This window comes from Desmodus rotundus, chromosome 1, assembly GCF_022682495.2.
Source record: "Desmodus rotundus isolate HL8 chromosome 1, HLdesRot8A.1, whole genome shotgun sequence".
NCBI lineage: Eukaryota > Metazoa > Chordata > Mammalia > Chiroptera > Phyllostomidae > Desmodus > Desmodus rotundus.
Genome location: NC_071387.1, coordinates 4,561,220 through 4,585,459, shown reverse-complemented (window position 1 = coordinate 4,585,459; position 24,240 = coordinate 4,561,220). Strand labels below are relative to the sequence as shown.

Genomic DNA, 24,240 nt, shown 5'->3' with positions numbered 1-24,240 from the left:
GAGTCTTTGCTTCCGACTCTTTTGGGTTATGACTTCGGTTTTTAGATGATCCTTCTGGCTGCTGTGTGGACCACAGACCATGGGGTCAAGGGCAGAGCAGGGAGGGCAGTGAGGGGCCCCAGGAGCCGCCCGAGTGGGGCACAGCACAGCCTGGGTGGGAGCTCTGTGGTACAGGTGGCCGGAGAGATGAGACGGGAAGGAGATGAGCAAGACTCTTGTGGGGCTTTTATCCGGGAACCTGGGAGGCTGAGCCCCCTCTTTTCTGAGGTGGGTCCGATGTGGGAGGGACGGGCTGAGGGGAGGACCCGAGTTCTGTTTGAACATGGAGGGTCTGAGGAGTTCTCAGACATCTGGGCAGGGCAGCAACCAGACGTCCGTTACTCCGCTTGGGAATCCGGGAGCGAGACATTTGGGGGTGTCAGCCCACAAGTGGGGCTGGGAGCCCAGACTGGCGGCAGCCCCCAAGGAGCGAGTGTCGACTGCGGCCCTGGCCCCTAGTGTTAGGACCCTGGCAAGGTCACTGGGGACGTTACAGGAGCAGCTCAGGAGGAGTGGCTGAAGTGAAAGGGGGTTCGAGAGAAAGTGGGGAACAGACAGTGGAGACGACTGTGGTAAGTCCTGAAGACGAGGAGGAATTGTCTAGAAGACAGGGTGGGGGTAAAGGGCTGTTCTCTGCTAGGACAGGGGAGCTTCTGGATGGGGAAGCAGGAAGCCTGGTGTCCCAGTGAGGGGGGTCAGAGAAGGAGGCAGCAGGGTTGGGGCAGGGAGGCTGGGGCTTTGTTCTAGGGGCTCCGGTGGGCGCAGAAAAGGGGTTTTAGCAGAGGCTGGACTTGTTCAAGTTCGTGTTTCAGAGCTGCCCTTTGGCTGGCAAGCCTTTGGAGACAGGATGAGTAGGGGTGGGACCCTTTCCACTGAGCCCCTCCCTGTCTCTGTCCTCTCTGTCTCCCCTTTTTCTTGAGGGGCTTAGGATTTCCCAGGTGCAGTTGGCAGATTCCGGCATCTTCACCTGTGTGGCTGCAAGCCCAGCTGGCGTGGCCGACCGAAACTTCACCTTGCAGGTGCACGGTACGGAGCAGGGGCGTGGCATCAGCCTGACCTTTGGCCTTAGGGTATAAGAATGAAGGCCCTTGTGAGCCAACACGGTGACCCAGGCTGATTTATCTCACAAGTAGCCGTTGGACACTGTGGTGCTCCAGAGCCTTGCCAGGCACTGGGATACAGCAGTGAGCAGGGGTGGCCCCTGCCACCAGGAGGTCAGTGCAGGACACAGCTCTGCAAAGAGAGAATCACAATTTCAAGTGACTGGTGCTACCTGGGGAAAAACGGTGCTGTGAGAGCACAGGGCGGGTACTTCACCTGGCCTCGGTGGATCAGGGAAGGCTTCCTGGAGGAGGTGAGGTCTACGTTGAGGATTGGAAATGAGAAGGAATTGTCCAGGAAATGATCCAGGGGTGAGGGCCACCTGGCATGGAATGAAATGACTTGTGCCCACTCCTCTGCCCTGCATAGTGCCCCCTGTCCTGGAGCCAACGGAATTCCAGAATGATGTGGCGGTGGTCCATGGCTCCCCGGTGGTCCTCCCCTGTGAAGCCCAGGGCCACCCCCTGCCCCTAGTATCGTGGATGAAGGATGGGAAGCCCTTGCTGCCCCAGAGCCTGGAACAGGGGCCCGGCCTGCAGCTGGAGCGAGCAGGAGCTGGGGACTCGGGGACCTACTCCTGTGTGGCCGTGAGCGAGGCAGGGGAAGCGAGGAGGCATTTCCAGCTGACAGTGATGGGTGGGTCACTGGCCCCCAGCGTGAGCTTCCTGGGGCCAGGAGGGGAGGGAGGGTGGGCTTCTGGGGGGGATGGAGAAGGCGGTGAGGGAGGCCTGGAGCAGGCATGGGGAACAGGCAGCTGGGATGTGTCACTCTCCTGGGCTGTGCTCCTCAGTCTTGTCCCCCAAACCATGTAGAGCAGGGGCAGGAGCCACTGAAATCTGGGGGGAGGCTGAGTCCCAAGTGTCCAGTGCAAGATCTTTCCAGTGTTGTTTGTTTCACATTAGAAAAAAGTGTGTCATTGGGCCTTCCCCTCCACACTGTGTCCTTGTTGGTTTTAAAGCAGAGACCATTGTCCCAGGCATTCGGGCTGTGGTTTCTCTCATTTTGAGGACCCTCCCACCCAACCCCACCTGCCTGTTGGTGGCTGTGCCTGCTGTCGGCATCTGGATGCGGGGGAGGGGCGCACCCCAGCTCCCACTGCCCTGAGCCCCCACAGCTGACCCATAGCGTGGTGCTCTGTAGATCCCCCCCACATCGAGGACGCGGGCCAGCCTGCAGAGCTGTGGCTCCCCCTTGGCTCCCCCTTGGAGCTCCATTGCGATGCCCGGGGCACCCCCTCGCCCAACATCACCTGGCATAAGAACGGACAGGCCCTGAGCAGCCAGGAGGACAGCAGAGGGGCTGGGCAGCTGCTCCGGGTGGAGGCCGTGCAGGTGCTGCTGCCTCATTGTCTGTGGTGTGAGTCTGGTGGTGGGGAGGGACAGGGAGGAACCAGCAGCACCTGGTAAGGTCTGGCCAAGCTCCTGCTTTGTGTGGGGTAAGGATGTAGAGCTGACCCACCTGAGCCATCCCCTCAGGGCCTCCCAGCCAGGTCAGAGCCAAGGCTGATATAAACACTGCATAACCAGAGGAGGGCTAGTGCAGTCAGGGGGAGCTTCTTGGAGGAGGAAGGCTTTGCCCTAACAAGGGTGAGATAGAGAAGAAACATCCCAGAGAGCAGAATGGGTTGTGTGGAAAAGCGGGAAGGCAGACTCAGCAGGGTCCTTCGTTGTGAAGGAAGGAAACCAGGTTAGGAGGTGGGCAGGCTGGGCAGAGGCAGCTGCTCACCCTGCTCCATCCCCAGGTGGACCATGGTGGGCTGTACACTTGCCTGGCCCAAAGCCCGGCCGGCGAAGTCGAGAAGAGCTTCCGGGTCAGAGTTCAAGGTAGGGGTGTCGGGGTGGGCAGGAGAGGGAGGCAGGATGGGACCTGCAGGGGTGGGTCTATCACTCATGCCTCCCCTGCTCCCCCAGCCCCTCCAAACATCATTGGGCCCCGAGGTCCCCGCTCTGTGATTGGCCTGGCCCCGGGGGAGCTGGTTCTGGAATGTTCTGTGGAGGCTGATCCAGCCCCTGAGATTGAGTGGCACCGAGATGGCATCCTGCTGCAGGTGGGTACAGGTTGGGGACCCAGGGATACCTCCTCCTGTGCCCCTCAGGCCCCAGACCCTGAGCAGACTGGACCCAGGAGCTGAGGGCCCGCTCTGTGCCAGCACTTTGCAGGCCTGCACTCCTGGTGTTCTCCGCCCCGTTGTTATTGTCACCCCCTGTCCTGGATGGGGACACCGAGGCAAGGCTTGGATTTGCATGCAGGGCTGTGGATGTGTGCCTGAGTTCTTCCTGTTATGACCTGAGCTACACTCAGTGTCTGCGTGACCCGGGCCGGTTTTCGAGGTTCTCTGTGCTCATCCCTGAAAGGGGATGTTTGCTGCTGTGGACCTCATGGGTGGAGCTCCAGGGGCAGGGGGACTCTTTCCTCCCACAGGACCCGATTTCCCAGGAGGGTCCTCAGCTGGGAATCAAGTCGGGGCTACAGGGCAGCCCGCAATGGGACAGGAGCCACTGTCGGGCCCCATGGGTTCCTTGGCCCTCCTTGGCTGGTGCCCGGCCCAGCACTGCTGAGGGTCTCTCCACCCTGGGGGGCCCTGCAGGCAGATGCCCACACCCAGTTCCGAGAGCGGGGCAGGTTCCTACAGCTGCAGGCCCTGAGCACGGCCGACAGTGGCGACTATAGCTGCACTGCCCGCAACGCCGCGGGCAGCACCAGTGTGGCCTTTCGTGTGGAGATCCACAGTGAGTGGGCCCACCCCTCCCCTGCCCACCCCCCTCAGACCACAGGCTCCCAGAACCCGCCCCCTCTGTGCCCCTCCTGCAGCGGTGCCCACCATCCAGCCGGGACCCCCAGCAGTGAACGCCTCCGTGAACCAGACAGCCCTGCTGCCCTGCCAGGCGGATGGGGCCCCCCCACCCCTCATGAGCTGGCGGAAGGATGGGGTCCCCCTGGATCCTGGGAGCCCCAGGTGAGAGCTGAAAGGGGAGGGTCTCAGGTGTCTCTGCAGATTATCGACTGAAATCCAGCTGGGCATTTGGAGTAGAAGGTAACTGTGTCTCAGGACATGGGTCTTCTCAGAATCCAGCAACAGGCATGTGCATTTGTTAAGGGTGCTAAGAATCCCTGGTGGCTGTCTGTCTGTCTGGTTTGACTCTTGGTTGCTAATCTGTTTCTGTGGGGAAGGGGACCTTCATGCCTCTCTCAAACCAATCTTCTATACCTTCTTTCTCTGTCAACATGGCAGAGGTGACTCCCCTTGGCCCCCAAGTTAGAATCCTCAGTTCACACAACCTCAGAGCCTAGACAACTGTCTGAGAACCCCAGTTCCAAATTCCCAGGGCAGGGAATTCCATTGGCCCAGCCTGAGTGCCATGTTCCTCCTCAGTCCAATCAGCTCTGGCTAAGGGCGGGGTTACACAGAGCAGACATGGCCCTTGGGAAGGGGCCATTCTCAGAAAGGTCAGGGTGCTCTGCCTGCTGACTCCTGGGGAGAGGCTGGGCCCAGATGGGAACACAGGAGCCCTGAAGCAGCCTCTCTTGCCCTTTCTGATGCCAGGTTGGGGCCCATGGCTGTGGCTTCGCTGACCTCGGCCTCACAGATGCAGGAGTCCTGAGTCAGCACTCTTCTGCTGGGAAAGCCTCGCACAGGGGAGGGTCTCGCTGGTGTGCTGGTCTCCATGGCAACCCTTCCCTCCGGTTCTAGGTTGCAGGTTCTGCCTGAGGGCTCCCTGAGGATCCAGCCAGTCCTTGCCCAGGATGCTGGCCACTACCTCTGCCTGGCGTCCAACGCTGCAGGCTCTGACCGGCAAGGCCGTGACCTCCAGGTCTTCGGTAGGTGGATGGGGGAAGTGTGTTCTTGCCTTCAGCACCCACCCTGGTCTGGGCCACGCTCTGCTTAGTCTCTGGCTCATTCTAGCTGTCAGGTGCCAACAGCAATGGTCTCCAAATGTTTATGACAATGAAGCCCATTAGTAAAAACTATAGCATCACACTCAAAAGATGCACACTTATTTTTATACATATATATTGCACACACTCACTACTATGCTGTTATACTGAGTGATAAAACACGCAAAAGCTGTAAACCACTTGAAAGGATGGGGTTCAGAACCACTAAGCCAGGTGCTCCGGTTGGCTTTTCCCACTCCATCCCCTCCCCTTGGGGGAGGCTGCACTGCTGGGCCCGGCTTCAGTGGGCTGGCAGGAGCTGCAACAGCCCACAAGGCCTCCTTTCAGAGAGGTAGTTAGAGGGGCACCAGCCCCCGAGGTGAGCAGAAGCCCCTTACCTGAACTTCGAGAGCCTGTCACTAGGTCCCCAAAGGGAGTTTCTCCTGCCTCCTCTCCCCTGCTTCCTTGGTGGGGCGGGGTTTGGAGTGGTGGGAGTAGCCCTGGCCACCCCCATCCTGAGTGTCTCCCGACCACTGCTCTCTCCCCAGAGCCTCCCACCATCGCCCCCAGCCCCTCCAGCCTGACCCTGATGGCTCACACCCCCGCCGCACTGCCCTGTGAGGCCAGTGGCTCACCCAAGCCCCTTGTGGCCTGGTGGAAGGATGGACAGAAGCTGGACTTCAGCCTGCAGCAGGGCACCTACCGGTACTGAGTGGTCCCTCTGGTAGTCTCCTGGGCCGCTTGGGGTGAGGAAGGGCACGCCCACCTCACGGAGGGCGACCCAGGTCAGAAACGAGGCAGGAGCGTGCTCTGGGGCTCCGCAAAGCCGTCACCAGAACTGGGGTCCCAGCCTTCAGGGGCCAGGAGGGTCTTCACACAGATGTCAGGCAGGGGGCGTGGGCATCTGAGACATGCAGCCGAACAGAAAGTGTGTGGCCTTTGAAACCAGGGCTGTCGCTGTTTAAAGACACGTTTGGCAGCCCAGGTTCCCGCTGGCGGAGCCTGGACCCAGGCCTTCCCCACTTCTCAAACGTGGCTGGTCCTGGAACGGCCACTGGGAGGCTGAGGAGTGCGCTCGCCAGTTAACTGGCCCACCGTGGCCGTGTCAGGTGCCAGCGTGTCATGGGGCCTTGTGGCCACAGCCGGAGTTCATTAGACACAGCGGTCTGATCGGGGGAGTTGGGTGTGGTTATTATTGTAGACGTTATCACAGAGAGCGAACGCAGGAAACATGCAGGGTTACAGAGAAGTGGAGATGGAAATGGAAATCGCCCCCAAACTAGACCTTTGGAGGTGGAAACTTCTAGAAGAAACTAATAGAGGCGGGGTTGTGGGCCAGACACAGGAAAGGGAAATAGTCATGAGACCCCCCTTCCCCCCACTTACTAGATTCCCAGGTCAGTCAGGCCAGTCACTTAGCAACCAATTGTCTCTGTCTGTCTGTCCATCCCAGGCTCCTGCCCTCCAACGCCCTGCTCCTCACAGCCCCCAGCCCCCAGGACTCAGCCCTGTTTGAGTGTGTGGTGAGCAATGAGGTGGGCGAGGCCCGCAGGCTGTACCAGGTGACCGTCCACGGTGAGTTGGGGGCGGAGGCAGAGGAGGAAGCCAGGATAGGGCAGCCACCTCCTTTCCTGGTGCTCTCACCTGCAGGGACTGGGCTGGGTGCCTTGAAGCCTTCCCGTGCTGCATGGGCCACCTCCTCCAGGAGGCCCTCTCTGATCTTGCCCCACCCACATTGACGTAACCATGGCTCCAGCGCAGCCCTGGCATGTGCGAGCTCACAGGAGAGAATTCTCCCAATCCAGAAGGTTCTAAATCCAAATCTGACCTTGTCCTCACCCTGGTTAAAATCCCTCCCCCTAGTGCCACTGTCCTTGGGATAGAATGCAAGGTGTCACCTGGGCCACAAATTTCCCTGTGGGCTGGCTCCACTGACCCCCTCCCACCCCAGGTTAAGCTCACTCCATGGCCAGCCTCACTCTGGGATCCAGTCTGCTGTTTAGCTTTTTGTTGTGCGTCTTCACCTCTGGGCCTTCACACATACTGTTCCCTCTACTGTGAACACTCTTCCCTTCGCCCTTCACCCAGCCTACACCTGCAGATCTCAGGGTAAATGCCCTGTCCCCTGCTCTGCGCTGCCACCAGCTCTCAGCTGCCTGAGATGCCGGGCTGGTGTCTCTACAGCAAACAGTTCATAACTGTCCCCGTGCCCAGTCAAAAATATTTCCGGAGTGGGCGCATGTGACTTCTCTCTCTGTTGCACCTCCCTTCCTGGCCCTTCGTCACTGATGTCACCGAGGGTCTCAGTCTCTGCTTACGGCTTTCATCCACCTGGCCTGGGCCCAGGTGCTGTTCCCCGTGGACCTCGGGGGGCCTCACGCCTGCTGCTCTGTCTCAGTGCCCCCCACCATTGCCGACGACCAGACAGACTTCACTGTGACCAAGATGGCGCCCGTGGTCCTCACGTGCCACAGCACGGGCGTGCCAGCCCCAGTGGTGTCCTGGAGCAAGGCAGGCATCCCCCTGGGGGCGCGGGGGAGTGGCTATCGTGTCTCGCCTTCGGGTGAGTAAAGGGGAACCCCAGGGAAGCTGCTGCTGAGGGACAGGGAACTGGGAGGAGGGTGTGAAAGCGTCCCCTGGGCCGTGTGGTGGAGCAAGGTGAAAGTGTGGCCTGGCTCTGCCTTTCCCCTGCTGCGTGACCTGGCAGAGGCCCCTTGCTCCCTCTGGGCCTCTGTGTCCCTACCCGTGCACTAGGGTGTTGCTGTCCCTCAGGGTCCCCTGGTGCTGGTTGGCAAAGCCGTGCTGCCTCGTGGCCACGTGGCAGGACAAGGAGCCTGTGCGAGCTTCCACTCAGCCCACGGCCGCTCGCGGCCGGGCTGTCCTGCGTGTCGACAGGGTTCTGTTCTTGACACTCGGTGTCGAAAGTTCCTTTCTTTTATGAAATTAAGGTGATTGTAGGTGGTGACTTTTAAAATGTCTTAATCACAATAAAAAAGATGGCCACTTTATGTGGATTCAAATTAAATTTATTCGTTGGTTAGTCGGTCAAATCCTAAAGTCTGAGAGTTACTGGCCCGTTCTGCTGTTTTCAAACCCTTCCGAAGCGATAGAAACCTTCCTTCTGACAAGTGGTTATGGGGAGGCCCAACCTGCAAAACAGCTGAGGCTCCAGGGGGGCCTGGGACCAGGGTGGGTGCTGCGGTGGCCCTCCCTTCACTTGCCCACCCAGCAGGCCCGCAGGCTGCACGGGGGACAGTTTAGAAACCACTTTACCCGGCTGCTCAGGTGCAGCCTGTGGTTTTGGAAGGGTAAACAGGTGTTCTTTGAGAACCCAGGGTGAAGGAGGGAGGACAGAGGAGGCAGTTATCTGGGAGGCTTCCTGGAAGAGGCAAGTTTTGAGGGCTGGGGAACCATGGGTGGGCCAGGGATTCCAGGCAGGGCAGTGGCAGATCCTGGAACATCTCAGCCAGAAGGGTCCCGAAACCGTCCTGTCTGGTTCCTCATTGCGCACGTGGAGAAGCCGAGGGACCGAGAGTGGAAGGGACTTGCCCACAGTCATGCTCGGAGCAGGGAGCAGTGGCAGGCCTAGAGCCCAGGTCCCCCCTGCTGCTCACCAATGCTCAGGGAGGCAGGCGGGGTGGTTCAGACCAGAGACACCAGGTAGGGGCCTGTGAGGCAGGCTGGCTCGTCACTGAGGACTTTTGTCCCCAGTCACCCAACCCCCGCTCATGCCTCATCCTACCTGCAGGTGCCCTGGAGATCAGGCAGGCCCTCCCCATCCACGCTGGCCGCTACACCTGCACAGCCCAAAACGCCGCAGGTGTGGCCCACAAGCACATGGTCCTGACCGTGCAAGGTAGGGTCCTGAGGGCCGTCAGCTCAGATAGCCATGGCCCTGGGGGCAGGGGAGCAGGTACAGACAGAGCAAGAGGTGTGTGGGGCTGGGGAGGCATGGGAGGACGCAGGGTGCCCATGTCCAGACCTGCCTCTGATCTCACTCCCTCATGGGCCTCTGGGAGAAAATCAGCCCATCTGTGTCTTTGTGCCGAAGTTTCCAGAACCTCCTGTTCTTTCTGAAGTCCTCTCTCCAGTGCTCAGAGACCCCCTGATTGGAGAGGCCTGGGTGTTGGTGTCCCTGGGGACTTCTGTAGCCCTGTTCCTTTGCAGGCTCCCCTGTGGTGAAGCCATTGCCCAGCGTAGTTGAGGCCCTGGCGGAGGAGCAGGTGATGCTGCCTTGCGAGGCCTTGGGTGTCCCCCGGCCAAGCATCACCTGGCAGAAGGAGGGGCTCAGCATCCCTGCAGGTGAGTCTCCACTAAGACCAGTGCCAGAGGGAGGAGGACAGAAGGAGCATGGGGCCCTTCCTCCTCCTCGGGGGCCTCCGCAGACCTGCGGGAGGTCCAGACAGCCCCGGACCCTCTACAGCCCTGGCCCCTCTGCACCTCCGGCTCTCCTGCCTGCTTTCACCACCCAGTGCCTGAGATTGTACCTAAGCACTCGGGGGCTGGGTTGGGAGGTCCGGGAGGAGACAGCCTGCTCTCACTCTGGTCCCCCATCCCCCTCTGACCACAGTGAGTCACCTGCCATCTGGTCAGACAGAGCAGCCAAGCCACCCTCCTACCCTCCTGCCCTCCTCATGGGTCCTGTGGCCCTAACCACTAGCCCCTGGTTTTCTCCCACCCAACCCAGGAGGGCATAGCCAGGTCCTACCCGGTGGACAGCTATGGATTATCCATGTCAGCCCAAAGGATGCTGGGAACTACTTTTGCATCGCCCAGAACAGCGCAGGCAGCGCCGTGGGCAAAACTCGGCTGGTGGTGCAAGGTGGGCCCAGGGTGGGGCCAAGGTAGAGGGGCAAGCTCGGGGCTGCAAGGCTCCTGAGAGCACCTCTACCTTCACTGCTGGGCGCTGGGCATGCATGTCCCTGTGTCTCCCCATCCCACCGCTCATGGGCCTGGAAAGAAGTGGGGGAAGAGTGTGTGCCCGGGCCCGACTTCAGATCGCAGCTCTGGTCCTGGCGGGCGCTCAGCTGGTTCGAGCGGCGTCCCAATGCACCGAGGTGGCGGGTTAATCCCCTGGTCAATTGACGCATAACTCAGTGGAACAACAAATTGATGTTTTGCTCTCAAATAAAATTTTTAAAAAGAATGTTAAAAAATAGAGAGATACACAGATAATAGCTCTGGTCCCCTGTGCGTCCCCAGCCCTTCCTGAGACACTAAACTCCTCATCCCTCGTTCTTTTGGCTTTCCTGTAGCAAGCCCTTTCTGTCCCTTCCCCTGCACACATACGCAGTCCAACGTGTGTTTCCTTAGTGTGACCAGTCAGTGTCTCCCAAGGTAAAGGAGGCGTCACTGGCCCCGAGTATGCAGGGCCTCCTGGCATATCCAGCGTGGGTCCCACCTGTTCTGACCCCAGGACTCTGGGGGTTGTCTCGGTGGCTGTCCCTGTGGGTGGCTGGATACGGCTGGGGACAGACTTTGGCTAGGAGCTCAGAGGGGCTTCTGGCTCCATGCCCCCTCCCAGCCTCCTTGTCCAGTGTGCTCCTCTTCCCTGTGACCTGGAGCATCACCGCTGGTCACCAGAGGGCTGGATGCCATGCCCGTCCAGCCAGTGACCCGCACTCTGCCCCCGAACGGCTCCTCCCCAGAGGAGGAGAGCGCTCAGGCTCCCTGGTCCCATCGGCTGCCCAGTGGGGGGTCTGAGCCCACGTGGAGGCTGACCAGGGAGGCCTCTGCCTGGAAGCTTTAGTCATTGTGTGGATATGAACGTGTGTGCACACACAGGTGCATGTGTGTACGATGAGGTCAGCCTGGCACAGCTCTTCACCAAACTCAGGAGTCCCCTGTTGTCCAGACCCCGGGCAGGGGTCTAAGACCGGGGAGTTGGTGGCGGCAGCAGATGGGGGTGAAGGAAGGGACTGAGGGTGTGCCAAGGGCCCTGGGGCAGAGGCAGACCCCCCAGCCCAGCCTCAGTCCCCGAGTGGACCTTCCTGTCCCCACAGTCCCTCCTGTGATCGAGGCTGGCCTCCCCGACCTGTCCACCACTGAAGGGTCCCACGCCCTCTTGCCCTGCACTGCCAGGGGCAGCCCCAAGCCTGACATCACATGGGAAAAAGACGGCCAGCCTGTGTCTGCAGCAGAGGGCAAGTTCACCATCCAGCCCTCCGGGGAGCTGCTGGTGAAGAACTCGGAGGTGAGGCCCCGACCCTGGCCCCGCAGTGCAGAGGGGCATCACAGTGACAAGGGAGCAACCACCGTCTGCGGCATGGCCCCCGTGTGCCGTGCTGCGTGCCGAGCACTGTGCAGCCTCACTCCCAGGATCCTGGGGAGGCAGGTGTTACCGTCCCGAGGGCAGATGATGAGACCGAGACTCTGAGTGCAGCCGGTGTTTCCAAGACACGCTGTTCCCAAGCAGATCCAAGATTTGAACCCGGACCTCCAGGACTGCTCCCGGGAAGGGAGGGAGCCCTGACTGGTGCAGGGCGGTGGCAGTGACTTTGTGGCCCAGACTGGCCCTATCTGGTTGTTCTCAACCTCATGTCCATGGTGACCGAAGCCAGGGCCACGGGTGGGAACCCCGACCCCTTCCCCATCAGCACTTTGCGGACTGTGTAATTACAGAAGGGGCTGCTCTCTAGGTGGATGTGCGGCTGCTGGGTGGGCACACCTGGAGGGGGTCAGGGCGCCTCAGACCCTGCCACACGGGGGCCGGGTAGTGCAGCAGTGAGTGTGCCGGCCCTGCTGGAACACACAGTGGACCTTCTCCTCTCAGAGAAGGCACCAGGAGTAGGAGCCTCCCCAGGGCTGATGTGAGCATGGATGAGCTGCTGTTACGGAGCCAGGGCTGAGCCCAGGGCCCTGCATGTGGGGGTACTCGGTTGACGGGGACTGTCAGGGGGGTGTGGTCAGGGCTTGGCTTACGCAGCTGCAGCTGCGGGGCCATGGGGAGCTCTGGAGAGGCGCAGTGGTGCAAGGGTGAAGCCAAGCTGGGTGACCTTGGGCAATCACTTGGCCTCTCTGGGCTGGATGGTCCGTGGGAGCCTGCAGGGCAGAGGCAGTCTTCAGGCTGACGCTGCCCCTTGTCCACAGACCCAGGACGCTGGCACCTACACCTGCACAGCGGAGAACCCTGTGGGCCGTGCCCGCCGTCGTGTGCATCTCACCATCCTGGCACTGCCCGTCTTCACCACCTTGCCTGGGGACCGCAGCCTGGGCCTCGGCGACAGACTGTGGCTCCGCTGTGTGGCCCGGGGCAGCCCCACCCCTCGCATTGGCTGGATCGTCAATGACCGGCCAGTGACAGGTCTGGGCCTGAGGCGGGGCAGGTGGACAGGACCCGGGACCCTGGGAGGTGGAGGAGGGCAAGCAGGGGGGAGCCCCAAGCTCTTGGAGAGGAAGAGGGTGTTAGTCAGTGCTGTGGGTTCTGGGTGTCCAGACTCGGTCCTGTGCAGGGGGCAGGGGGCAAGCCCATGCTAGGCCATACGCAGCAATCACACATCAGACCTGGCAAGAAGCCCCTTGCAAAACAGACTCAAACCTGTAGACCTGGGGGCCAGGGGAGGGGCCTGTGCTCCAGCCTAGAGCTGACCTTTCCTGAGGGCTCTGTCTCCCCACCTGGGCCCCAGGTGATGTTTAGGGAAACATGGGGCCTGAAGGCTGTAATAGTAGGTACTAAATAAACATCTGCTGAATTGCTAAAATGCAAAAAGTCACTGCAAAATGGTACTTTCAGGCCCCCCTGAGCCCATGAGAAGGCTCTCTCCTGCCACTTCCTGGGGAGGGAGCGTGGGCGAATGTTTCAGTCTCTGAGCCCAGCGTCTTCGTCTTAAAGTGCAGATAGCAGGGGTCCTGAGGGTGGGTGGCTTAACGCCGCAGGCCCGCGTTGAGAGGCCCCAGACTTACCCTTGACCATTCACCCAACTCACAGTTTGGGCCTGAAAATGAGAAACGGCAGGTTCTCCGACCACATCCTCTAATGCGGCCTGAGCCTCCCTGGAGTCAGGCATCCACCTTCCAAACAGGGAAGGGCCACCTGTTTTCTATGTCTTTATTTGTTTTTGAAAGATTTGATTTATTATTAGGGAGGGAGAAAGAGAGGGAGAGAAACATCGATGTTGGAGAGACACGTTGATCAGTTGCCTCCTGCATGCCCCCTGCTGGGGACCTAGCGCACAACCCAGGCCTGTGCCCTGACTGGGAATCGAACTGGTGACCGTTTGGTTTGCTGGATGATGCTCAACCCACTGAGCCACGCCAGTCAGGGCTTCTGTGTGTTTAGTACTCAGGCCCGGGGTAAGTATTTCAGGGCTTAGGCATGAGCCTAAGTATTTTCAGGCCCTTAGGCATGTCCCTTCCTCTTTCACAGAGGGTGTGTCTGAACAGGATGGGGGCAGCACGCTGCAGAGGGTGGCAGTCACCAGAGAGGACAGTGGGACCTACATCTGCTGGGCCGAGAACAGAGTGGGCCGTGTGCAGGCAGTCAGCTTCGTCCACGTGAAGGGTGAGGCACGAACCACGTGGCTTTTCTCTCGAGACATGCTGAGCTCAGTCTACTGGGTTTTTTCTGAAAATCTGTGAAAATGGCTTCCTGACCTCTGAACCAGCAGTTCTCCACCCTGACTGTGCAGAGAATCCCTGGGCACTTCATAAACTACTGAGGCCCAGGGTCCACCCCGACTCAGTGGCCCAGCCCCCCCGGGTGGGTGGGGCTCCGGCACTAGTATTTTTTAATCTCCCCAGAAAACCTGGCTGCAGGTAGAATGGAGATCTGCCCGATTGGCCCGCAGGATCACTCTCAGCTGGACGGTGCCCGGGTGGGAGGCAGGCAAGGGGTCAGGGCACTCTGGTGGCAAAATGCGCGATGCTTGCCAGCCATGTCCCCCGATCAGCCAGGAGCGCACAGTAACCCTCGCTGACGCCATGAGTACATTTGCTCCCCTGTGGGAAGGGCCGTGTGGGGTGGAGGGAGGGCAGCGAGCACCAGGATGCAGTCGTCGCCTCAGTGGGAAGATTCAACCTCAGCACACGGGGAAGGATAGACACTGGTATAGCCGTCCAAGGGTGGTTTAGGATTTGAGTGAAACAAGGACCAGGGACATCTCAGTATTGCTGGGGACAACAGAGGTATCCTAATGCAAGTGTGGTCCTTGTATTCCAAAGTCCCCAGTGGGTGCTGTGCAGCTGGGGTGACCCATCCACGGGAGTGGGTATATGATGCTCATTACATTGCCTTCCATCCTGCACCTGTCTCAGACATCGCTAATCAATCGCAGCACGACTCCCACCCAGCTTCAGGTCCTCCTCAGCACAGTGCTCCTGGTAGCCGCTGCCAGTCTGTCTCACTTGACCCACAGCCTGGAAGCTATTTGCCATCCCTGATGCGTGGACCAACACGGCCGTGCTGGGCCAGGCCCTTGGGTCTGGGGACAGGATTATGGGAGGCTTCTGACCCCTTGTCTGATGTCGCTTTGTGCAGAGGCTCCTGTCCTACAAGGGGAGGCCTTCTCCTACCTGGTGGAACCTGTGGGGGGCAGCATCCGACTGGACTGTGTGGTCCACGGAGACCCGGCACCTGACCTCCTCTGGATCAAAGATGGTCTTCCGCTGCGGGGCGGCCGTCCCTGGCACCAGCTGCAGAATGGCTCACTGGCCATCCGCAGGACAGAGGCGAGGAGGGGCCTGGCGCCGTGGGTGGGGACATCGGGGACAACCCTGGGCCTTCCCTGATTGCTCAGAAGGCTTCTTTAGGTCGGCACCGCCCTCCATAGTCTGCAAGGCACTTGTCTGCCCACTAGGGGGCGCTGTGCCTCAGGGACACCACCTGTTCAGTGGGGCTGACAATCACTTCCACTCATGGGTTACGGTCAGAAATCAGTGAGATGACCTGTACCAGGAATTTAGGAGTGACTGGCCCCTCGGTCATGCCAATAAATGTTACTAATAACAACAACCCTATGGCAGGGTAGACAGGTCGGTGTGCCCCACTTTACAGAGGAAGATCCTGAGGCTCAGAGAGGCCCACCACTAACAAGCACCCGAGGCAGGAATGTGCCCCAGCACTGCTGACCTCTGCCCCGTGCTGTTTGCAAAACCTTGGGCACTGGGCGGCCCCCACCCACCTCCCCTTCTGTGTCCCCAGTCCCAGCGATCATGCAGGAACTCACAGTTCGCTCCTGTGAAGCTCATCGCAGGCCCTTGACCCGCCCCTTTGGGGGCCTGTCTCGGGACAGTTACACTCACAGGATTGGTCCTAGCGGCGTGGGTACCGTGGGCCAGGCACTTAACGGCTGCTGTCCCCGTTTTACACACGGAGACACTGAGGCTGCAGAAACACAGTGGTGTCCAGAAATGGCTTCAGTGTGGTTAACAACAGGGCCCAGATTCGGTTCCATGTCAGCCTGACCCCCAAATCTATACTCCTCACTGTGTGCCATGCTGCCCCCGGACGGTTCCTTGGCTTGGGAGCCACTCCCGGGATGTCACCGGGATGGCATGGACGGTGGCCTCAGGCCACCCCAGCTCCATCTCACAGTGATGCTGCCACTCAGGAGTGGGTTCCATCACTGTCTGTGGTCACAGGTAGCCTGTGAAAACAGCTTCCCTCCTGCTGCCACCAAACCCCTCCCCTCTGTGCCGGGTGGTCAGAGCCCTGGGAAAGCCTGCCGCTCAGGCGCCTGTTGTCAGTTCCCCGCCTACCTGACCCTGGGGCACTTTTCTCAAGGAATCCCTCACAGTGCCCCACAGAGCAACAACGTTTCAGTGTGCGTGTTTGCAGAAGGTGGCACTCCGTCCTCTTGTGCAGCTCGGGGCTGTACCTCGAGTCCACGCCCTCAGTCGACACCCCTAGCTTCCAGCGGGGAAAGGGGCTGGATTCTCTTTGGATGTCTATTGATGAGTGGCCATGGAGTCCCCTCCAATGCGTCATTGTGAGGGGTCCTTGAGTCCCAGGCTGGTTTGCGCTCTCAGCTCTTCCCGGTTCCAGGGTCTTGCTCCAGTTACCACCCCCCACCCTGTGCCCAGCTGCCCCTCACTTCCCCCTCCCCCTCGTCCGCCTCTCCTGAACACCACGCCCCCTCATGTGCCCACCTGCAGATGGACGACGCGGGGCAGTACCAGTGTCTGGCAGAGAACGAGATGGGCGCCGTGGCGAAAGTGGTGGTCCTGGTGCTGCAGAGTGAGTCTCGGCCTCCCACCCCGGGCCTTGGGTGGGGGCCGTGGGAGGCGGGCGCTTGGAGGCAGCGGGGATGAGGCTGCGGTGGTCCAGGCTGTCTAATAAGAAGGGAGGGCAGAGAGACAGGGCTGGGGACTTGGAATTCTTTTACAAATAGTTATTCAGAACACAAACCCAATTCCTGCGGAACGTCCCCGGGATAGAGTGGGAGTCAGGGGCTACTGAACACCAGGGACCCAACAGCCAGGCCCGGGGGGCCATTCATTCCAAACTCAGAACTGACGTCGAGCTCTTTGGGATGACTCTCGGATTTACAAAGCACCATGACAGCCTCAGAGTGACCCCCAATCCCACAAAAGACATACACCTGCACATTCGAGAAGCTGAGCAAAACGCAAACAGGAAAAACTCAGACCCATCCCGGTCAGACTTGCTGAAAATTAAAGGCAAGGACGAGGCTTCGTCGGTGCATCTCAGTGGCTGTGGAGTAATTCCAAGTCCAGGCAACTTGGGAGGGCGGTCAGGAAGGGCCTGCCAGAAGGGTGGCATTTAAGTTAGATCCAAATGACGAGCAGGCGGCATCCGCGTGACAGTCTGGGGGAAGCTGTCTGAGCAGGAGGAACCGCAGGTGCAAAGGCCCTGAGGCGGCAGTGAGCTGCACAAGCTTCAGTCCCAGTGGTTAAGGAAAAGGCAGGCCCTGGACTCAGTCCGAGTGGGATTGTTGTGGGCTCAGCCACCTGCTCTGTAACCCTGGGCAAGGCATTTCCTGTCTCTGCAGCACAGACGCTTTCTTTTCTTCTATGTAGGGACCGCGGCGGAACAGCCGTCTGAGTAGCTGGGAGGCTTAAATGAGACAGTGCGTGCAGGTGCTTAGCCCAGTGCCTGGCACATAGCAAGTGACCGATAAATGCCATCTCTTCTGACTATTATTTTTATTCACACTTTTGGTATTTATTAAGATGTGATTTTTCAAACCAGTTTATTGAGATATGATCAAAAAACTTTTTTAAAAAGACAATGTTCAAGTCATCCAGGCCCCCCTCATTTCTAGGTTCCCCTCATTGTGTTCTTGGTGACCCCCTGGTGTCTTCAAGTGGGGCAGACCTCAGGCCAGCAGAGGTGCCAGCTCCCCACCTGCTTCTGACGAGATCGGCTCCTTTCCCTGACGACAGCCTGGGTCCTCGGGTCTAGTCCATCCCTACTGCCCACCGAGTCAGCCCTTTGTACCAGCAAAGCTGCAGGTCCTGGCAGCCACCCCGCCCTGACGGAACTGCTATGATGGCCAGGGCTGGGCGGGGAAGGGCGGGGTCAGAGATGGAGCAGCCCAGGCAGGAAGGCCATGAACTTCCCCTGTTCTCGCCCAAAGTTCTGGATCTTTCCCTAGATAAATGATTCTCAATTTATCGCTTGCCTTCAGTTGATTTCCAGAGCCCCAGAATAGTTGGTTTTGACAATTTTGTCAAGTTTTGTGCTCATTTATGGGGGGAGCTGACTTGCTAATCTCTTGAGCCAGTGTGGCGGGAGTTATTTTTGACCTTGACTTTCATGGAATGAAGCCTCTGCTGTGTGCTCCGTGGCATGCTCCTTGGGCACGTCCTTGAGAGGTGGCAATGGAACCAGCTTGTTCACTCCCATTGCTGTTCGCTTTTCCACTCTATGGCTAAACCAAAATTTACTTATGCATTCCTCTGTAGATCAGCCCCGTTTGGGGCGGTGAGGGACGATGCTGGGGTGACATTCTTGCACGTCTTTGGTTTCTCTTAGGGCGTCAATCTCGGAGTAGGGGGGTGCTACTGGGTCACACGGAACAGGACTGTTGGCTGCAGGAGACACTGTGGCCATGTCACCTGGTAAATGGCCCCCAGAGACTGAGCCATGTCCCAGTCTGCGGGACCCGTGAAGGTTTTCATGTTTAGGAAAAGGGTCTCGCCGATGTGGTTAAGGACCTTGCGATAAGGGGGCCATCTGGGATTGTCCTGATGGGCCCGGAATGCCATCACTGGTGTTCTCACCAGAGGCAGAGGGCGAGTGGAGAGAGAAAGGAGGGCGTGCGATATGAAGGTGCAGGGAGAGAGTGGAGTGGTGCAGCCTCAAGCCACGGGATGCTAGAAGCCACCAGACGCTGAAGGAGAGAGGCCTAGAACAGATTATCCCCCGGAGTGCCCAGGGGGCCACGGCACCTTGACTTCCGCCCTGTGAAAGCTGATTCTGAATGTCTGGCCCCCAGTTTGTGGCATTCGTTGCAGCAGCCCCAGGGGGACCAATACCCTGGGCAACAGTGTCCCACGGTGTGTGCAGCGACTCCCACTCCCACCCACATTGTGCGTGGGCTCCGCTGGTCCACAGCCTCACCGCCGCGGGCAGTGCCTGTCTTCCTCATTGCAGCCATCCAGAGGGCTGTGGTCACACGTGGACAGGGATGGTTCTCTCTCATGTGAGAAAACTGAGGGCTGTGGAGTGACTTGGTGGGAATCGCTCCCCGGTGACAAAACCGCATCTGTCCATTTCATGTGGCCTCGAGTAGAGGCAGTTCTGGCAAGTGCCATCCTCCTATTGGATGCACCCTCATTGCCTTAACAATAGGGACATGGTTAAGGAAGTCATCATAGATCCCAACGATGCAATATCATGTCACGAATATTTAATGATGTGAGAGGTAGTCACAGTCTTTCCTGGAGTAAAAAGGGAGGGAGGGAGGAAGGAGGGAGGGAGGGAGGAAGGAAGGAAGGAGGTGCACTGTGGTCACCTTCTCACGAGGAAGCAGCACCTACAGGGAAGCACAGGGATTGGCCTGGAGGATCACGTGTGACTCTGTTATTCTTTCTGCCTCTGTGTTTTCTGTCGAAATGAATATGTACCTCTTGAATATCTGAAAGTAGTAAAATGTTTCTAAAAACTGCCCCGGGCCTCCCACAGGTGCCCCGGTGTTCCAGGTGGAGCCCCAGGACGTGACAGCGAGGTCCGGGGAGGACGTGGCCCTGCGGTGCCAGGCCACCGGAGAGCCAGCGCCCACGGTGGAGTGGCTGCGTGCGGGCCAGCCCTTGCAGGCCGGCCGGCGGCTCCGGACCCTGCCAGACGGGAGCCTGTGGATGGGGCGCGTGGAGAAGAGGGACGCGGGTGCATATGAGTGCGTTGCTCACAACCTCCTGGGCTCTGTCACAGCCCGGGCGTTCCTGGTTGTGAAAGGTACGGGGCGTCTCCTGCAAAGTGGGGATTTGTGTGTTGTTTGTGGGGGGCCTGGCCCACTGCTCTGCTTGCTCCCCGACTGTTCACTGAGAGACATGAACTTCGAATGAACCGGCTGGGAGAGCCTTGGGGGTCATCTCATCTTCGCTGTCCTGTGCAGTCAGGGAAACTGAGGCTCTGGGATGCTAAGCGCCTGCAGCTCCTGGTGGATGGGGGACTCGGGCTCTTTCAGCTCACCTGGCATAGACACGTGTCCTCTCTTTGGACACTTCACAGCCCTGCGAAGTAGGCAGAGTATAACAGGGGCCTCCGTGGGTTGCTGTGAAAAGTGTGTGAGTCGGTGCTTGTCCTGGGCTCTGCCTGGCCGTGGTGGGTGCTCAGCAGCTGCTCACTGTGTTACGGACCCCTGCGGTCTCGGGTCTCCTTCTCCCTTGGGTCAGAGGACCAAACTGAAACTGAGAAAACGACTATCCTGAGAACCCATAAGGTGACCCAGCCCGACTAACGGGAAGTCACTGAGTATTATTTCTGTGCCTCTGTTATTTCTGTAAATACTCCATATTCGTGGCTTTGTATCACCACCCCTGTCTGTGGCAGACATCACTAATCTATCACCGCATACAACATCAGATCCCTTCTCCATAGAACCCTTCTCCAAGGACTAACTGTCTTGAAACCCACCGCCAACCCAGTGGGACCCTTTCTGGCCACTGGCCTCCTCCTCTCTGGCGTGCAGGGTTGGAGTATCAACACATGCAGCTCTGAAAATTCGGGGTTCTCTGTCACCCAGCCAAGATGGGGCACCTTCAGGTCTGAGCAGACCCTCCCTTCATTTCAGTTCTTACCCCCTCCGGCCAAAAAGCCCCCAACCCAGCCCACGTGGCTGCTGGCCGAGTTTCCCGTGGCCACCATGACCAAGGACCACAGGCCAGGGGCTTAAACAACAGGGGTTCGTTGCTCACAGGTCTGGAGGCTGGACGTCCGAGACCAAGGGGCCGGCAGCGTTGGTTCCCTCTGAGGTCTGGGGACACAGCTCAACCCATAACGGCCTCCTTGCCTTTTTAATGGAAACAGCTACCTTTTACTTCATATATGTTAATTGTAGGAAGGCCAGATAATTTAGAAAAAATCTGTGAAGAAAGAATAATGATCAATTATCTCCATAATCCGATGGCCAGAAATAGCTTTGACAGTTATTATTGGGGATATATCTTTCTCCGAATGTAAAGAGATACATTGTTTTCTTTTTTACAAATAAGATCAAATATGCAGTTGTCTTTACAACCTGCCGTGGCTCCTCATTCTACCATACTCCAGGCAGCACTCCGTGACAACAAACCCAGTCCACATCTAGTTAAAAAAGATTTTATTTGCTTTTAGAGAGAGGGGAAGGGAGGGAGAAAGAGAGGGAGAGAAACATCCATCAGTTGCCTCTCTCATGTCCCCTACTGGGGACCCGGCCCGAAACCCAGGCATGTACGTACCCTGAGTGGGAATTGAACCAGTGACCCTTCTGCTCGCTGGCTGGCACTCAATCCACTGAGCCACACCAGTCAGGGCTATATCTTCTTTGATGGTTTCCATAGGAACATTTTGTAAAATTTAATTGCTGTTGGCTTTGTCAATAAGCAACAGGGTCTTTTTTTTCCCACTTTCCCCTCTGAAAACTGCACTGAGGTGCACACCTTAGATGCTGGCCCAAATATTTCTATAGGGTCAACTTCTTCAAGGGGCATTGCTGGTTAAAAGGTGGGCAAAGAGTTTGAGGCCCCCTAACTATGGTCATTTCTCCCTCCTTTCCCACCTGTCTCAGGGCCCACCTGGCCTCGTGGGAAATGGGAGGCTGTGGAGTCACCCCTGTCTGAGAAACTCAGGGAGGTTTGTCATTCCTGAACTCCAGTTCCCTCTCCCCTTTGAAAGTGGCCAGGCGCCTGCTGCTGCCTTCTTATCTGCAGGTCCACTTCCTTCCTCCTCCCCTTATTACGAGGCCAAGGGCGGGTTCGTGGCCTTTTCCTGCCCCTCCCTCGAAGGCCAGAGCCGCAGCTATTGACAGGAGACATCCCAGATGGACGTCACATCTCATCAGACCCCAGAGATGGGCTGCAGGCAACGGCGCTGCTTCCTGGAATCCAAAATGAACCTCCCCCCGAATCAACCCGTTTAGGGTCCTGGCAGTTCTGTTTTATGTTATTTTTTTGACAGATCTTGGGCAATCTGTTGCTAATTTCCCCCGAGAGCTGGGGAGCGAAGAGGCAGGCTAGCTTCTGTCTCTCACCCCCTGGAATGCCATCTGTCCAAATGAGGCAGCTGGCCCATTAGCCAGAGGAAGCACCCCCGAGTGCCCACGCCATCCGCCCGACTAGCGCCGAAGAGCGTCTGCTGGCAGACAGCCTGGCGGCTCCTCCAAACCCAGTCCTCCCTAGCCAGGCAGGTTGCAGGGCGGCCAGAGCCAGGCCACTGTGGGAATGGGGGACCTTCAGGTGGTGGCATTCCACTCCTGCTTGGTGCCCTGCCCCTCAGCCCTGGCTTCCTTCAGGACACCAGCCCCCACTGTCATGGGCTCCTGATGTCTCAGACCCTAGCAGGTTTGGGGCGCATCTTTGGTCCCGCCTCCTCACTTGACAGATAAGCGAGCTCAAGCGTGGCTTGAGGGCCTGAAGAGCCCGAGTGTCCAGGAAGGTGATGGCAGAGCCAGAATCAGAAGCTGATACCATCCCCCATGAGCTGGGTGCCCTCGGGCCAGCTACTTCACCTCTCCGAGCCTCAGAGTACTCCTTCGGGAAATCGGTATCAGTACCTGCTTATACGGTGGCATGGCGGTGGGCAATGTCACTGTTGTCCTCTTCCTTCCTCCCAGGGGAGCCCCGGGGGGGCCGGGGCAGCATGATTGGGGCGATCAACGGCCAGGAATTTGGGGTGGCTGCCCTCAACACCACTGTGCAACATGAGGCGCGCTCTGGGCTCACCACCTTCCGGAGCAGCATCGGCCACATCCCTGCGAGTGTGGGTGAGTGGGGCCCGCCAGCTGGGCTAGAGCCAGGAGCAGGCAGAGCACGAGTCCGATTCCCAGGGGACTGCCGGCCACCTCCGAGGGTTGGGTCCAAGCCAAAGTGGATCTAGGGGCAGCCACTTCTTCCCTGCCCTACAGCCCCAAGTAAAACAAAAGGACTGCATTGAAAAGCAGGCCAAGAGCATGTGAAATGATTGGGCTGGGTGGACACGGGTCAGCTCATGAACTTGAAACCATGGGCCGAGGTATGAAGTTGTTTTCCTCTGTTAAAGCAACAGCTGAGAGAGAAGCGAAGGTGGTGTTTGGGCAGGATGGAGGAGGAAGGGAGAGACGGGGAGAGTAAAATTAGCCAGAGGGTCCAGAGAACCAAGAAATGCCCACCTGCAGACAGATTCATAAAATAGTGTGTCCCAAACATATGGAATGTTATGGAAGGATGCTGCAGACCCTGACACCTCCCCCTTTCCAGGACACCCTGTGTTCCCTTGTGGGGGTCCAGAGCAGGGAGAGGGTCGTGCTGGGGGCGGGGTCTTTGCTAAAAGCGGCTCCTCCAAGGCTGCTCTTAAGGACAGACCTGTATGAACAGTGCGGGACCTTGGCCGGGGGTCACTCAGAGCTGGCTGTCAGCAGAGAGTGAATAAGGTGAGACACTTCCCAGACTTGGCAGCCTCTTCCAGCTGCAGGAGCAGGAGCCGTGGAGAAGCCTCTGGCCCCGAGCCAGGGGGGCCAGGCCGCATCTAGTCAAAACAGAGGCCCAGAGAGGCTGAGAAGGTTCGGCTCCCACGCACAGGGCCTGGGGGCTCCCGGAACGTCGGTCTGAGAGCCTGCAGTTGAGCTGAGAAGCTTGACTTCCGGGGCCCCAAGTGAGCGGTCCTTCTCCTTTGCTAGTCCAAGGCCCCCCTACCCCCACCCCCGTCCCAAGAGGAGAGCTGGGCATCGTGTGAAGGTTTGAAAATCCCTATCCAGGGAAAATTTTGGCTCTCTTTCAGTCAGTGGTTTAGACAATCCTTCCGCTCCCAGGCTGCGGTGCGAGGTGTCCGCAAGGTGGTAGACGTGGCCGATTTCTAGCTCGGTCCCGCACATACGCAGTGACGGTCCGGGTGGTCCCCGCTCGGGGGTGACCTCGCAGCCCTCAGTGCTTGTGGAGTTGAGTTGAATATCAACAGGTTACATGCACTTTTTTGTATAAATATGTTTTGTTAATTCCACAACTCCTCCAAGTAGATACTGGCTGTTGCCCTTGGTTCTGGTCCAACAGCTGGTTCAGGTAATCTCGGGGCTGAGCTCTCCTGGGGGTGATAGGGGGCCACTGAGGGACCTGGAGCAGACGAGTGGCTGCCCTCAGCACCTGGCCTCCGCGCCCCACCCTATCCAGGGCCTCTGATGCGGGCGCTCGTGGTCACCATTGCCCCCATCTACTGGGCGTTGGCCAGAGAGACCGGAGCCGCCCTGAACGGCCAGTCTCTGACGGGAGGTAGCTTCCGGCAGGAGTCGCACTTGGAGTTTTCCACAGGTGAGTGGGGGCTCCCCCCAGGTGGGCCAGGTGGGACTGGGGCCTGAGCCCAGGGCCTCGCCCCCATGGTGACTCCAGGCTGGGCGGGGATGGATTGCAGGGGAGCTGCTCAGGATGACCCAGGTTGCCCGGGGCCTGGATCCCAACGGCCTCCTCCTCCTCGATGTGGCGGTCAATGGCGGCATCCCCCAGAGCCTAGCTGGCGCAGACCTTCGAGTGCAGGTGTGGGGCGAGCCCAGGGTGCACAGACGGGGGTGGGTGAGAGACAACGGGAAGTCCTGTCTGCAAGAACTGGCAGGAAGGTGCTCTGGGCCCGGACTCTTGGCCTCTGGGGACGTTTGGCAT

The 24,240-nt window shown here is 58.9% G+C and overlaps 1 protein-coding gene across 1 annotated transcript in view; it reads left to right on the top strand.

Moving 5' to 3' along the window:
- The window catches only part of HMCN2 (hemicentin 2), a 134,817-nt gene that overhangs the window by 102,203 nt on the left and 8,374 nt on the right, over positions 1 to 24,240 (top strand). Inside the window, exons 67-89 of the mRNA XM_053919687.1 lie at positions 968 to 1,065; positions 1,510 to 1,776; positions 2,281 to 2,471; positions 2,882 to 2,963; positions 3,051 to 3,187; positions 3,728 to 3,869; positions 3,952 to 4,096; positions 4,832 to 4,959; positions 5,565 to 5,721; positions 6,470 to 6,591; positions 7,415 to 7,579; positions 8,765 to 8,872; positions 9,184 to 9,318; positions 9,704 to 9,838; positions 11,019 to 11,209; positions 12,106 to 12,319; positions 13,382 to 13,516; positions 14,492 to 14,682; positions 16,108 to 16,189; positions 19,103 to 19,372; positions 22,230 to 22,379; positions 23,758 to 23,895; positions 23,996 to 24,117. Coding sequence (XP_053775662.1) covers positions 968 to 1,065; positions 1,510 to 1,776; positions 2,281 to 2,471; positions 2,882 to 2,963; positions 3,051 to 3,187; positions 3,728 to 3,869; positions 3,952 to 4,096; positions 4,832 to 4,959; positions 5,565 to 5,721; positions 6,470 to 6,591; positions 7,415 to 7,579; positions 8,765 to 8,872; positions 9,184 to 9,318; positions 9,704 to 9,838; positions 11,019 to 11,209; positions 12,106 to 12,319; positions 13,382 to 13,516; positions 14,492 to 14,682; positions 16,108 to 16,189; positions 19,103 to 19,372; positions 22,230 to 22,379; positions 23,758 to 23,895; positions 23,996 to 24,117 — 3,505 coding nt within the window. The remainder of the gene's footprint in view (positions 1 to 967; positions 1,066 to 1,509; positions 1,777 to 2,280; positions 2,472 to 2,881; positions 2,964 to 3,050; positions 3,188 to 3,727; positions 3,870 to 3,951; positions 4,097 to 4,831; positions 4,960 to 5,564; positions 5,722 to 6,469; positions 6,592 to 7,414; positions 7,580 to 8,764; positions 8,873 to 9,183; positions 9,319 to 9,703; positions 9,839 to 11,018; positions 11,210 to 12,105; positions 12,320 to 13,381; positions 13,517 to 14,491; positions 14,683 to 16,107; positions 16,190 to 19,102; positions 19,373 to 22,229; positions 22,380 to 23,757; positions 23,896 to 23,995; positions 24,118 to 24,240) is intronic.